We start from the raw sequence: 14245 nt of genomic DNA, 5'->3' as shown, positions 1-14245 counted from the left end.
GTCAGGCTGGAGACCTCCAGAGATCCTGAGGTCCTTACGTTTGATTGGGGAAGAAGGAGGTGTCAAGGTCAGCTACTGTGGGAGGGACCTGAGTGAGAGAAGAAGGCGGTGTCACCAGGACATGGTCAGGAGGACAGACCACAAGCATCAGGCCCAGGGGGTGCCCCTGACATCCACCATCCAGAAACAGACCTATGGTACCTTATCTCTTTGGTGGGGGTGGGCCCAGAAGAAGCAGCAGCCAACTGGCTAGAGAGTAACCTGGCAGTGTGATCAGAAGGCTGACAACCCATCGTTCTTCTCAGACCCTCCGGGAGGAAATCCTGTGGGTACTGGATGTGTGGACAGGGACTTGTACATGAGGATACTCTTCACGGGGTTATCCAGAACAGGAAACAAGTGAAAAGTCTTAAGTGCCCCGTGATTGGTAGACTGGTTAAGGTGTGATAGTTCCCTATTATGAAAAACTATGCAGCTATGAGAAATATCCTGCTTGGCAAGAATTATTAAGGGCTTGGGAAAATACATACAATAGAAATTATAGATATGATGCTTATTACTATATATAATTTGCATACTATGCATATATATATATATGCATAGTATGCAAATTGTCCCCTTGACTGGGGAGGTCATCCAGGAATTTAACCAGGGAAAGGGGTGGGCTGGGGGAAGGGAGGGAGTATCCAGCCAGTAGCCAGCTTCTGTTAGGGACCCTATCAGTACTCAAACTTTGTGCACTGGGCCTCTAGTATTCTATATAATAAAAGCCTAATATGCAAATCGACAAAACAGCAGAACGACCAGTCACTATGATGCACATTGACCACCAGAGGACAGACGCTAAGCACAGGAGCTGCCCCCAGGTGGTCAGAAGCCGGGCCTAAGCCGTCAGTCAGATATTCCCTGAGGGCTCACAGACTATGAGAGGGTGCAGGCTAGACTGAGGAACCCCCCTCTCCCCCCCCAAGTGCACAAATCTCATGAACTGGGCCTCTAGTATATATATAAACATCACTCAAATTTTTTTATATAATACATATATTGCTCTTAGAATTTTAAAAGCAATGAAAGCCCAGAATGTTGAAGGAGGATTTTCCAAGGAAATGGCTTTGAAGTCTCCCTCCTGTCTCCTACTCCTTGTCTACTTCCCCCTTCTGTCTGAGCTTCAGACCAATGCTACAGACAGCTTCTTCTCTTTGTGCTCTCAGCATCTGGCTCCCGGCATCGCCCCTCTCCCCCAGTGTCCTTCTGTCTCTTTGAGGTCTGGAGCCCAATTTTTAGGAAAACCCCACTGAGCTCTATTATTAACCCGTAGTATAGTCCAGGTAAATAATGTGATGGGTCAGGGTCAGGGAAAGGGGCTGAGCAGGAGGATGAGTGCGAGAGGAGGAGAGAAACTGGTAGTACTCCCAGGGGGAGCCATAGACCTTGCCTGCTTGGAATGTGGTTTTCTTAGCCATGCTCTGACCTCCCCACCTCAGGCCCCAGTCCCAGCCACCTGGGTGCCCCAGCAAGGATTCTCTGGCCTCGCTGTCACTCACCCATGTGGGGTCAGGGCTGAGCAGCCGGAAGGGTCATTCTCCTGGCTGCTCCCTGACACTTGTGATCTTTGACCCTGTCATCCCCTTTTCTGTTGGCAGGTCCGATGCAGGAGACTGTGAAGGACTTCTGGAGAATGATCTGGCAGGAGAACTCAGCCAGCATCGTCATGGTCACGAACCTCGTGGAAGTGGGCAGGGTAAGCCCCGCCTGCAGGGACTTGGTGAGAGGGTGCTGGAGTCGCACACCTGAGCACGTGTCTGCTCGTGCTGTGTGCCAAGTGCCTCCCGTGCCAAATCCCACCTCCCAGCATCCTAGGAGGGAGAAATTCTCACTTCTGTTTCACACCCTAAGAACGTCCTTCTCCTTCAGACCCCTCATTCCTCTCTCCACCCTCGCTCTCCGAGGACAACATCATCTCATAGAGTTTGAGGCACGTTAAGGCATCAGACGTGAACGCTGCCATCTTCCCATCACAAAGCTCGTATCTACTTGTGTCTACAACCATCTCATTCTTCCCCGCTATGGTCAGGTTGAACCAGAACAATGACTGTTTTTTGTTGGCCCCAAATGGTAGAATGTCAGCCTGCTCTTTGGCTCAGCCTAATGCGAAGGAGGAAGTGACTCTTGCCTTCCAAGGCAGCCACAGGGCATTGAGTCACAGATTCTGCTCAAGAACTTTCTCCTGGCCCCCTCACTTGACACGTAACTCTCTTTTTCATTGCTAGACGTTTGCATGCATACCTCCTGAGTGCCTTCCCCCTTAAAACTGTGCCACCGGCGAACAGAAATGATGTTTTTCTTCCTCCCTTTCTGCCAAACTCTTAACGACTGGCACTTGGCTCTCTTCTGCCCACTCCAGCGTAGCTCCTTCTCCATCCCACCGAAATCCTTCATGGGGACAGCTTCAGCAGCCACTTCTCTCTTCTCATTGTGCTCAGCCTCTCAGCAGCATTTGACCTTTTGCTTCCTGACCTTTCAACCTCAACCTTCTTTGGGGCTCAGGCCTTGGTTTCTCGCTCTCTCTGTCTCACCCTCCCCGATGTGGCCTTCAGCGACTCCTAGGGCTTAGGAACAGGATGCTGTGTCCCACTGGCTGCTGCCTCCTTGGTAAACTGTGGCGTGTGGGCGGGCGGGCTGCGGGTTCTCAGGCAGGGTGCACACACACTAGAGTTCAGAGGGCCCCCCTACTTACGGGCTGACTAAAGAGGGGGCAGGTAAGTTTTCATTGCAATAGGGACCTGGCCTCCGAGATAGCGGGGGAGGGATGTCTGGGCTGAGTCATAACCCAGGAGAGGGCTGTGGGCATCTCATGTCCTACCAGGACTTCAGAGCCAGGAGAGACGGGTCCTTGAGTCCACTCTTGTCTAGTCCATTCCCCAGTTTACAGATGAGGAAAGGGATGGAGTAACTGCCCTGGTGTCACTCTGCCAGGCCCAGGGCAGAGTCTACAGCTCGACTCTCACTGTAGTGCTCATGGTGGGACCCCCCCGCCCCCAGGACTGCTCCCCAGGGACAGAGGCCCAGGCTGTGCCTACTGCGGACAGATGCCATCCCAGCACTAAGAACTCAGAGGCAGATTCCAGCCTGTTCTGTAACACGTCCCACATCGAAGACAGGTTCCCTGGAGGGGTGTATCTTGACACTAATTTGGATATGGGAAGGGGACAGTGGAGCCATCTCTGATGGAACTCCTGCCAGGAGCCAAGCGCCGTACCGGATCTTCTCCTGCCGATGAGTCGATGATTTGGGGGCCCATCCCTTCCTAACTGTTGGCCTGGGGCAATTTTCTTAGCCTCCCTGTGCTTCCCATTCCTCATCTGTAATATGGGGATAAGAATATCTACATGGTTGTAGTGATAAGCAATTACAATAATACAGGTAAAGTGTTTGTAGAGGACAGCGTTAGACATCGTCAGCACTCGGCACGGATTGCTATCATCATTAACAGACGCTGAGGCTCAGAGAGGTCCCAGCCCTTTCTGGAAGCTGCACAGCTGCTGAGTGTTAGCATTGTGCAACGCACCCATTTGCCTCCAAAGCCTGTTGCGCCCTACCAGCGTTTCCCTAAGTGGGTTCCGTGGGATGCTAGTCTGCAGGATGCTTAGTGAGAAGAGGGTTCCATGGTTAAATACGTTTGGGAAATGCTCTGTACTCTTTGCCCCCTTTTGGAGATCAAAAATAAGAAGAAAAGAAACGTTAGCATTAGTACCTTAAGCCAGCCGAGTAGTCCTGTAGCAAAACAGCCTGTTTGACTTTGTTGAACCCAGCATTTCCCAAACTCATTTGACCACAAAACCTTTTCTGTTTGTTTTCTTGTTTCTTACCGAACACCCGTTAGCACCCAGCGGAACACACTGTGGGAAATGCCACGCTAGGCCGTGCGGCGTCCCCCGGAATGGTAATGCTTTTGTTCTTTTAAGGGGAAAACCGTGAGCTCCTGTTCCTCCTGTGGAGTGTGACTCGGTCACGCGTGGGAATGGCTTGTTGGTAGCGGAGAGCAGGGGCAGCCTCTGCCCCTTGAGCCCAGCACCTTCCAATCTTCCTTGTCCTCATGGCCCTGGTTACCCACTCAGACGAGTAACGTTCCTCTCCCACCACTTCTGCTTTCCCTCTTCGCTGCTTCCCTCCTTTTACTCTCATCTCTGCTCTGCTGCTATCAGCTGCCCCAGCCTGACAGACCATTCAGCCAAAGGTAGAAAACAGGACAAGCCACCAACACCTCCAAACTTGAGTGTTAATGTCATCTGAAACACGGAGATAGCTCCGTCAGCCTAACTTGCCCAGATCTATTTGATAGAGGATTTGAAAATTATACGGAGCTCTGCCAAAGAAGGTACCACCTTTATTCCTGACGGCTCCCTCTCCTCCGGGAGTGAGCTTGGCCCCGTGCCCGCTGCCAACCCTGGCCAGCCCACCCTTCTGCCTGAAATGCCACCAGAGTCGCCCTTGGGTTTGTTTGAACGGGAAAGCCAGGTGAGGCGGCTGCTCCCACTCAGCCACCGGCTCACCTGTCCTCGTCTCTGTCCTTCCTCGCAGGTGAAGTGTGTGCGGTACTGGCCGGATGACACGGAGGTCTACGGCGACATCAAAGTCACCCTGATTGAAACAGAGCCCCTGGCCGAATACGTCATACGCACCTTCACGGTCCAGAAGGTAAGCGTCCCTGCGGCCGAGGGTGGCCTGTCCACCAGGTAAGCCGGCTAGTCTATTCGCTCAGACGCACCATGGCCGAGATCCACTCTGCACCCATCCCGCGCTTGGTCCCAGGGACAGATCCGTGATGGAGTTCGATGTGCCTCCTGCTCCAAAGGATCCCATCCCCAGGTAGGGGGGTGGACAGCATTCCACAGACTGATAAAAGTAATAACGGTGCGTGGTGATAAGAAACACACCATGAGTGGAGGCGGGAGGATGAGGTGGTCAGAGAGGGCTGCCTGGAGGAGGAGCCATTAGCTCATCTAATCCCCCAACAACCCCTTGAGGTAGGTCTGATGATCACTCCCATTTTGTAGATGAAAAAACTAGGCGGAGTGTTTAAGTCAGTTGTGCAAAGTGAGGTTCACGCATGAGCCCCTGGCTGGAAGCTCATTGTTACTCCACGCCACACCAGTGCCCCTTTCTGAAAGCAGCAGCATTAAGGGTCCAGCGGCCACAGGCCTGGCGATGCGGAAGCACTGGGGACTTCAGTGCCCTGAGAGCCATGCCGTCGGGGGTGGCCAAGTCCTCCTGAGCCAGAGCTGGCCCTTGCCCAGTGCCAGTCCTGTGTGCACAGTTGAGTACTGGACATGCAGGTTGCTCCCTGCAGCGCCCCCACTGGAAGGAGGACCACAGGTACATGGATGTGGTCTAAACCGGGTTCCTTAGAAGCTCAGCCTGAGACAAGGATTCGGATGCACATGGTCTATCCAAGGACCACTCTGGAGAGAAACTTGAAAGAGAGGAAGGGAAGCAGAAGAGAGGAAGGGAAGTCTGGCCTGGTTTACAGGGGCCTCCGGAGCATCAGCCATGCCACAGTGTTGACCCCTTGCCTCGGAGGAGGGAGTGGGAAACTCCAGGTATTCCTGAAGCTGCTTTCTCTCCTCCTGCTTCAGCTCTTCCGGAGGTGCCTCACCCAGGCCTCTGTTCACCCCGCCAGGCTCTGCAGCGGCCCCTGAGCAGCGCTCCCTGCCTCTGGCCTTGCTGTGTTGCACTTTGAGTTTCAAGCCTGAGGATGGGATTGGGGTTCCCTCGACGATGTGCTGAGAAGGGGAGGGAGGGAGGGAGGCAGGAGAGGGCGTGCAGGGAAGGAGTCAGCAAGGGTGATGGTCTCAGTTGGAGCCCAGCCTCAGCCTGGTCGCCCCGGAAGCTCGGAGGCATGAACTGCACCCCAGAGATGATCCCGTTATGGGCCTTGTGAGGCACTGGTGAGGGTACCTGGTATCCTTTGGCAAGAGGCCTTGGTACCCCATTGAGATAGCCCATCACCCTGGTTTGTCCAGGACCCTCCTGAATTCAGCACTGGAAGTGCCATTTCTTGGGAAACCCCTCAGTCCCGGGCAGACGGGCAAAGTCAATCGGTCACGCTAAGCTTCAGCCCCCAGCCAGGGGAGGTGGCTCCTTCTGGGTTGAGAGCAATTCTCTGAATAAGCGGGTTCCTCTGAGCCCTCTGCAGCCCACCCTCAGAGTAGGTGGGGGGTGCCCTGGCCCAGGAAAGGGGATCTGGGCGGGCATCCACAGTGCCCTCCACACAGCCCTCCAACACACCCCGCCAAATCCGGCCTCCACCGGGTAGCTGGCGTGATCCTCCCAGCATGCAAGTCTGGTGCTGCTTCTGTGCCACCGTCTGGGCAACCTCCCTCTGCTCCCCTGCGCCTCTGGGACAAAGCCCAAAGGCCTGCGATGTAATTCCAGGCCTGGCAAGGCCCAGCACCCACCCCACCTCCCACCCGCACGCAGCCCTGCTGTATGCCCTCACCTGTCTTCCACTTCCCTCTGGAGCCTCTCCGGGCTGTTTGTGATTCTGTGCATGTATCGTGTGAAGTCCTGTCCCCGTGCTTTGCCTCACACCGCCTCTCTGCCCGGGAATCCCTCTGTCTCTTCAGCCGGGTCACACGCAGGCATCGGCGTGTCATAAAGCTCGGGAGTTCAGACTGTGGAGCTCACAGCCAGGCTTCAGATTGCAGCTCCACAGCTTACTGGTTGTGTGACCTCAGGCCTGCTCCTTAACCTTGTTCAGCCTCAATTTCTTCATCCATAAGGAGATAACAGTATGAGGATTGGTATGACAATTCAGTGAACTAATACATGGAAGTGTTCAGGGAGTGGCAGGCACCTAGTCTATGATTAATAAATGTGAGCCATTATTTTCAGTATCAGTGTGTTTTAAGATGCAGGTCATGCATCACCTCCTCCGGGAAGCCTTCTCTGATTTCTCCTCTCCCCAGAAGGGGTTAGCTGGCACTCCTTCGTGTACTTTAATAGAATCATCCACTTGGGAGTCTACTTCTCCTACTAGATCATGAGTTGTTCCAGGGACAGAGGCTTTTATTTCCACCTTCCTAGCGGCTGGGCATAGACAACCCTCAGAGACTATTCTTTAACTGGAAGAGTGAACGATTGAGCATGCTTCCTATTCAGTGCTGTCCAGATATGTGCAGGAGACTGCTGAGTGGACACAGTAGGTAGGGACAATGCATAAGCAAAGGCTCAGAGATATGGCCTGACCATAGAATGGTCATGGAATGTCTCTTGGACTGGGGGTGTCTGCGTGAGGGGTGGTGAGAGGGGAAGGAAAACCAAGTGGAGCTCAAGCCCCTCCCCAGCACCCCGCACCCCCCCATACACACACCCCCATCGGTCAGAGAAGCTCCACTTTTATTTGTTCCATGTCTTCTCATGCCAACTAATAATCTAATTGATGACGAAGTCTGCTGATTTGTTTTAAAGCCACGGAAACTGTCATAGGCAGGACTGGAGACTGGAGGACCCCAAACCTGATCACGGGAAGGCCTCGTATTCCACTGAAATGATTTGAACTTGGTGTTTAAGGCCTTCATTCCTCTGAATCTGTTCTGCTGGATCCATGCAGCACTTGTCAAAAGAAGGCCCTTGGGCAACTCTGGGGTGTCACCATGCCACCCCCCCCCCCTTGGGGATCCAGATGTATATCGGCACACTAAAGGCTCTGACAAGTCCTGCAGTGGTGCAGTCAGTCACTTTATCTGTTTCCCGAGCTCCCAGGTGTGGCAGACCGCAGAATCCCTCTGTGCAGCAGCAGCACTTCTTAACCCCTTGAGGGCCTTGCCTCCCCAACGGCAGGAGACGGGTTCCTCAGGGCCGCAGCAGTGGCTCCCCATGGAGCTGGTGAGAGTACGTGGGGGTGGCAGCTGCGGGAACAGTGGCCCGTTCTCTCCTCAGAAAGGCTACCACGAGATCCGGGAGCTCCGCCTCTTCCACTTCACCAGCTGGCCCGACCACGGTGTCCCCTGCTACGCCACCGGCCTCCTGGGCTTCGTCCGCCAAGTCAAGTTCCTCAACCCGCCTGAGGCCGGGCCCATCGTGGTTCACTGCAGGTGAGTGCAGCTCTCGAAAGATCTGGCTCTCGGGGAGGGAGACACCACCTTGTCCGTGGCCCCTGTGTCTGTCTGCTGTGCCCTGTGCTTTCCGCAAAGGCCCAGGTCCCGCGGTCTCACAGGGACCATGGGAGTGGCAGGAGCACGCATTGTTCTCTCTATTGTTCTGAAGTAGTAGGACAGGGGCTTGGCCCTGACAGCATCTTCTCTATGTGCCCTTCACCCACATTATCTAATTTACTTCTCACCCGATGCGGACCGGTGGGCACAGTTATCATTCCCGTTTTACAGATAAGAACATTGAGGCACCGAACAGGTAGACGCTCAGCCTGGGTCACCCAGGCGTACCGACCCAGGACATCCAGCCTGCTTTCCTCCAGACACTGGCTCGCAGCTCTGTGAAACGGGAGCGAGGTGTCTCCGAGGAAGCGGCTTCTTTTCATTTCTATTATCTTAAAAATCAATTTCCAGCCTGCAGGGTCCCTAATAGAGAGGAAATGGACAGCGTCAGGTCTCGCCGTGTTGTAGAGAAGAGCTGTTTTCAGCTCTGACCTGGGCAGTCACGCTGGGAAGGACTCACACATCTTTGAATCCTCCTAAATGGAGATGGAGTGCCGGGTCAAGGACTTGGAGAATCGGAGTAGAGAGGACGTCCAGGCCCAGGGGCTGGCTGGCCTGCGCTCTCCCGCCTCCCTCCCAGGGTGCTCCTCTCCAGGGTGACCTAGGGCCAGCCTGTCCTTCAGGCCCTGCAGGCGGGCTGTCTGGGCCCTGGCCGGGCACAGCCATGTCAGTCAGGGACTGGGGTGGAGTCAAGGAGAGATCCACGCGCTAGGGGTGTCTCAGAGCCACTTCTTCCTCGCTCCCCCTCCCCACCACACAGAGATGAGAACTAGAGATCCCATTTCACAGATGAGGACATTGAGGATTGGGAGGCCCTACACATCACACACCCTGGGCTCTCTGACGGCTTTCCACAGAGTCTCCGCTCACCGTCTCTCTTCAGTCCGCGGACAGCACAGTGTTAGCCCTCAAGTCCTGGGCCCCAAGGCGCCGCCAGAGCAGGACACGGGAGCCCAGTTACGGGGTCCTCCTCACACCGGGTCTTGTCTCCACAGCCAGTCACCTCAATGCCGCTCGCAGAGCGGCCCTGCTCCTGAGGTGCTTCTGAAGGTTGAATGGGTGGCCAACATGTACGAGGTGCCGGAGAGGATTTGGGACACTCTCTGCCTCTTACTGCTGCCCCCACTCCCGCCTGCTGGTCCTGCAGGACAGGAGCCACGTCTTACTCATCCTCATGTCCCCACTCCCAAGCCCAGCCTCTGAGCCTGCCTAACAGGTGCTCGATAAACAGCAGTGAACACAAGGAGCAGCCGTTTACTGAGAAATTGCTGCGTAGCCAGGCACAGGGCAAAGCAATATACATGTGTTATGCTTTTTCAACATAATTTCCTGCAATTTGCATGTATTGTGCCGTCAATGCTAGGTGGAGGGTCTGTATTATTTTCGGCCTCATTTTAAAGAGGAGGGTATTGACACTCAGAGCCGCTGAATCACCTGTCCAGGGTCACGCAGCTGGGAAGTGGCGGAGGAAGAATTCAATCCCCAGGGTTCTGACCTCCCAATGGCACGAGCTTCATTGCTGCACAATGCTGAAATCAACACAGCTCGGTTCCCGTGAAGAGCCCACGCGGAGGTGTGTTGTGCGTGGAAGAACACTGAGCTCAGGGACACTAGACAGCTTGCTCACTAGTTAGGGATCCAAGGTCCAAAATCGAGTCAGATTAGCTCTTTCCCCTAAAACAGGTCCAGGGTGGGACTTCAGAGAAGATGTGGTTGGCGGGGGGCTCTTAGACCCCGGGGGGCTCTTAGACCCCGAGGGCCAGCCCCCCACGGCCCATCGGAGGGGTCTAGATCAGCTGGAGGATGAAGTGTGCTACAGGGAAAATACAAATCAGACTTCCTTCACACCATGGCGTTGTGCCCCGAGTGGAGACTCTGCCTCCCACGTCACTCTCCTGATCGAGGACGGGCTCCCAGGGCTCTGCTCTGCCACCGCTGTTGGCGGCGGTCCCCTCCCCGTCCTGCCTGGACTCACACGCAGCCAGCATCGCGCTCCTTACAGTCTGTCCTTCTTCCTCTCTGTGATCCTTTCATGTCCACGTTGTGAGTCACAGATACTCGTCTCCCTGAGGGAAGCCAGACTGTGTGCCTCTGAGGCAGATGGTCCTATGGCCTCCGTTCACCACCAGGACTTTGGAACCCAGCACCGATCTGGGGAGGGCAGCCGTGGCCATGGGTTTTCTTGACTTTTTTTTCTGTGTGTGTGTGTGTGTGTGTGTTTGTGTGTGTCTGTGTGTGTGTGTATATCTGTGTGTGTGTGTATCTGTGTGTGTGTGTGTGTGGTCATTTGGTGCTTGGTCTGAGACTCTCCTAAGGAAGCCACCAGCCATCAGAATCAAGTGTGGACCAGGAGACCCGATACCAGGGCAGGCTCTCAGGGCCGTCAGCTCTTTGAGTTCACGGAGGTGCTGCCTCGTGGTCCTGGGAGAGCAGGTGCAGGGAGAGCCAAACCTGGAGTGGGGACTCTTTCTCTGCCTTCGGGGCAGTGCAGACGGGCTGATTTCAGCCCTCACTTACCTGCTCTCCGGTTCTCTCCTCTCCTTCCACCTCTCAGCCCATTTATTGAAGAAGATACAGGAAGGGTGATGAGGAGGGAGGGAGGTGGGGGCACATGTTTATTAGGCATCCCCAGTGTGCTGGGTACCTTCAGGTGGCTTATCTTTAGCCATCAGGTGAGGAAACTGTATGCATACGTGAGTGTAAGCGTGCATATGTGTGTGTAAGGTTACGTATGTGTGTGTAAGCATGCGTATGTGCAATGACTTATTACGAAGGAAGTGGAAGAACACAGACTCTGGAGCCAGACGCCTGGGTTAAGTCTCAGCTGCACCACCAGCACAATGTAAGCGCCCTGTGCCTCAGTTTTCTCACCTGTGAAATGGGGCGAGAAACTTCCTAACAACCTCATGAGAGAATGAATGAGTAACGTTGGTGACATACTTAGAATAATGCCCGGTACTTAGAATGATGCCACGTGAATGTTTGCTAAATGCATACAACAAAAGGAAGTCAGTCTTGGTAAGATAGCCCCAAGGGCAGCTAGTTCTCCCCCGTGTTATAGGAGAGAGAACTGGGCTTTCTGTGTGATCAGAGTCTCCCAGTTCTGACCCCCGCAATGCACACCTCTGCAGGGTCCCTGCTGGCAGGGCTGAGTGTGAGAGCCGCACAGGGCTGGTCCCGCTCCCCGGTCCCTGACAGACCCTGTGCTTCCTTCCAGCGCTGGAGCCGGGAGGACCGGCTGCTTCATCGCCATCGACACCATGCTCGACATGGCCGAGAACGAGGGCGTGGTGGACATCTTCAACTGCGTGCGGGAGCTCCGGGCCCAGAGGGTCAACCTTGTGCAGACGGAGGTGGGTCCCGGGGCCCGAGCCCACAGCCCACCCGAAGTCCTGGCCACGGAGAAGTCGGGGGGGGGGGGAGGGCGAGTCCTGGAGAAAGGGGCCTGGATGTAAGAGAAGTGAGCAAGCAGGTGGCCTGGCTGTGGTGAGACCATCACTGAAGCTCGGACACCCCTGCCAACCCAGGGTCCCACAGCTCAGAGCTTTCCAGCAATGAGGAATGGCGGTGAGTTCCCATCTCTGGGCCCATCTGCGCAGGGACTGAAGGAACAGTATCGCCACCTTGGGTGAGAGAGAGAAGAGACGGGGAAGGATGGCACATGTTGAATGCCTACTCTGTGCCCGGCATTGCTCCGGTCACTGCTGGAATGGCTTCATCAGTGAGCTTGCCGAGAACACACAGTCCCTGCCTTTGAGGGGAAGTAGGCCGTCAGGCACCCCTCTGTCCAGGGATGGAGCCCAAGACCCAGGGGACTGGGAGGGGCTCATCGTTATGGTGGAGCACCTACTATGTGCCAAGCACCATGCTAGGTTCTTTGCATTCAGAAAACTGTTCCTGCTCCTCACAACACTACGGGGTAAATCCTATCTGCACCCCCACTTCACAGATGGAAACACTGAGCAGCTGTGCCCCCAAGCCGCCCACAGCCAGATCATGGTGGGACTCGGGTAGGGGTGACCTCCGGGCATGCTTTTCCCGCTGAGTCACCCTTCCTCGCCAGGCAGCCTCTTCTACCTTCCCTGCTCCTGGGCCTTGGTTTGTTGTTCTGTTATTCCTCTCCTGTCCCAGCGATGGCTGTGGGAGCCAGGACAGGCCGCATGGGACACAGAGCTGCTCCTGTCATTAGCCCTGCCCAGGCAGCTGCCCGCGGCTCTGGGCTTGGCCAGGTGCTGCTGGCTCTGCAGGGAGGGCCCCCTGACGGACTTGACCACATTGGGTCCTGCTGTGGGCTCTGACCCGGCTCCCACGGGCAGTCCTGGGCTTCCGAGTGAGGCTGCTTGGCCGAGAGGCCTCCTCCGGCTCAGGTGCAGGCGTGCGGAAGGCAGGCTTGCTTGCTGGCTCGCATTGGACACGTTGTGGTCCCGGCTGTCTGGTAGGGAAGACGCACATTCAAATGCATCATGTTCATGCAGCTGGATAAGCATTTTATATAAAGAGCTGGGCCAGGTTCTGCAGAAAACAGTCAGTCACTCAGCACACCTTGGTTAAGGAAGCTACAGCGCCAGCTTCCTCCCAGTGAATTTAGAGAAGACTTTCCAGAGGAAGCGAGACACTGAGGCAGAGAAGAGGAGGTGGAGCCCGGGAGAAGAAAACCGCTGGGTGCAGACAGCTGGGATGGCACAGGGGTGTCGCGGCTGCTGGAGCAGCTCCTGAGACAAGCGGTTGAGGGCAAGTGGGTGATTTGGGAGGATCACTAGGCACACTGAGAGGAGGGGAGGGGGGGAGGCGAGGCGGAGGGGGCAGGAGGAAGGCGGGGGCAGGCAGGGGTCGGGGGAGGCGGAGAGGAGCACGAGTTTCCGGACACCGTGTACCCCTGGAACCAGCCTGGGGACCCTGAGAGAGTGGGGAGCAGGTTTTTTGAAAGGACCCTCCCAGGAGAGAGGGGACCTAGGTCTTCGTCCCCAGCTCTCCACCTGGCATCGCCGGAGGCTCCTTCCTGAGGCATTCACTCTCCGCCCTCTGGCTCGCCCCGCACGCAGCTCAGGGGGCCCCTGGGACTAGGCAGAGCCCTCGGCCTGGATGCCGGGCACTTGCCGCCCGCAGCCTTCAGCAGGTCCGGTGACAGCCGAGGGGACACGGGCAGGACACGGAGAGCACCTGCTGCGGCACGCCCCCGTTTCTGGCTTTCTCCGGGGACTGTGCTGCTCAGTCTTCCCCAGGGGACCCGCCTCACCGAGCTCAGGCAGCCACCGGAAACACGGGAGCGGGGCCCCTCGGGTTCCAGGGTGGGAAGAAGCGGTCCTGCGATGTCCGTCCTGCCCCTCCTCCCAGCCCCGGGTTCAGCGTGGACCCCAGCGCCCCCGCGGCCGCTCTGACCGGGCCTGTTCCCCCCGCAGGAGCAGTACGTGTTCGTGCACGACGCCATCCTGGAGGCCTGCCTCTGCGGCAACACCGCCATCCCCGTGTGCGAGTTCCGCTCGCTCTACTACAACATCAGCAGGCTGGACCCGCAGACCAACTCCAGCCAGATCAAGGACGAGTTCCAGGTAGGAGCAGGGCCGTCCCCGGCCGGGCGGCTCAGCGCTGGCCCCGCGCTTGCAAGACTTTCTCTGCAGAGCACAAGCCCTGCAATTCTCCAGACGGTGCTGGAGTGTGCCCCGGGGTCTCTCACCCACTTCATACTCCCCCCCACATCTCCCTACCCGCCCCCAAATCTCCCCCACCCTGTCAGCAGCTCATCCAGCATCTCTCCGCCTTCTCTCTGAGGGGCACGCTGGTAAAACCGTCCCCCTCATTCGCTGATGGCACTTTAGGGATATTGAACACGCATGAGGGGTTCCCTATCTCCACCCCCACCTTACAGCCTCCTGGCTGGCCCACCCTTGGCAGAGATGAGCAGCTTAGCTCAGTGGTTGGTAGGAGCTGGGAGCGTGGTGGTGGCACAGCCCCTGGAAGGGGCTCTAGGCTAAGGTGACCAGATTCTAACATTAGTAAAGTGGGACACCATTGACGGGGGGTTGCAGGGG

At 56.2% G+C, this 14245-nt stretch overlaps 1 protein-coding gene across 18 annotated transcripts in view; it reads left to right on the top strand.

The window, feature by feature from the left end:
• PTPRT (protein tyrosine phosphatase receptor type T) overlaps positions 1 to 14245 on the top strand; it is an 856519-nt gene that overhangs the window by 819914 nt on the left and 22360 nt on the right. For 11 of the 18 annotated variants that reach the window (XM_084887522.1, XM_084887516.1, XM_084887514.1 and 8 more), the window contains 6 exons: positions 1644 to 1741; positions 3884 to 3943; positions 4582 to 4698; positions 7942 to 8096; positions 11434 to 11569; positions 13616 to 13765. In XM_084887522.1, coding sequence (XP_084743648.1) covers positions 1644 to 1741; positions 3884 to 3943; positions 4582 to 4698; positions 7942 to 8096; positions 11434 to 11569; positions 13616 to 13765 — 716 coding nt within the window. The remainder of the gene's footprint in view (positions 1 to 1643; positions 1742 to 3883; positions 3944 to 4581; positions 4699 to 7941; positions 8097 to 11433; positions 11570 to 13615; positions 13766 to 14245) is intronic. The other 7 variants (XM_084887521.1, XM_084887520.1, XM_084887518.1 and 4 more) reach the window with 1 other exon arrangement.

The sequence above is a fragment of the Pipistrellus hanaki genome (assembly GCF_964339955.1).
Source record: "Pipistrellus hanaki genome assembly, chromosome: 6".
NCBI lineage: Eukaryota > Metazoa > Chordata > Mammalia > Chiroptera > Vespertilionidae > Pipistrellus > Pipistrellus hanaki.
This window is presented reverse-complemented; position numbering and strand designations above follow the sequence as displayed.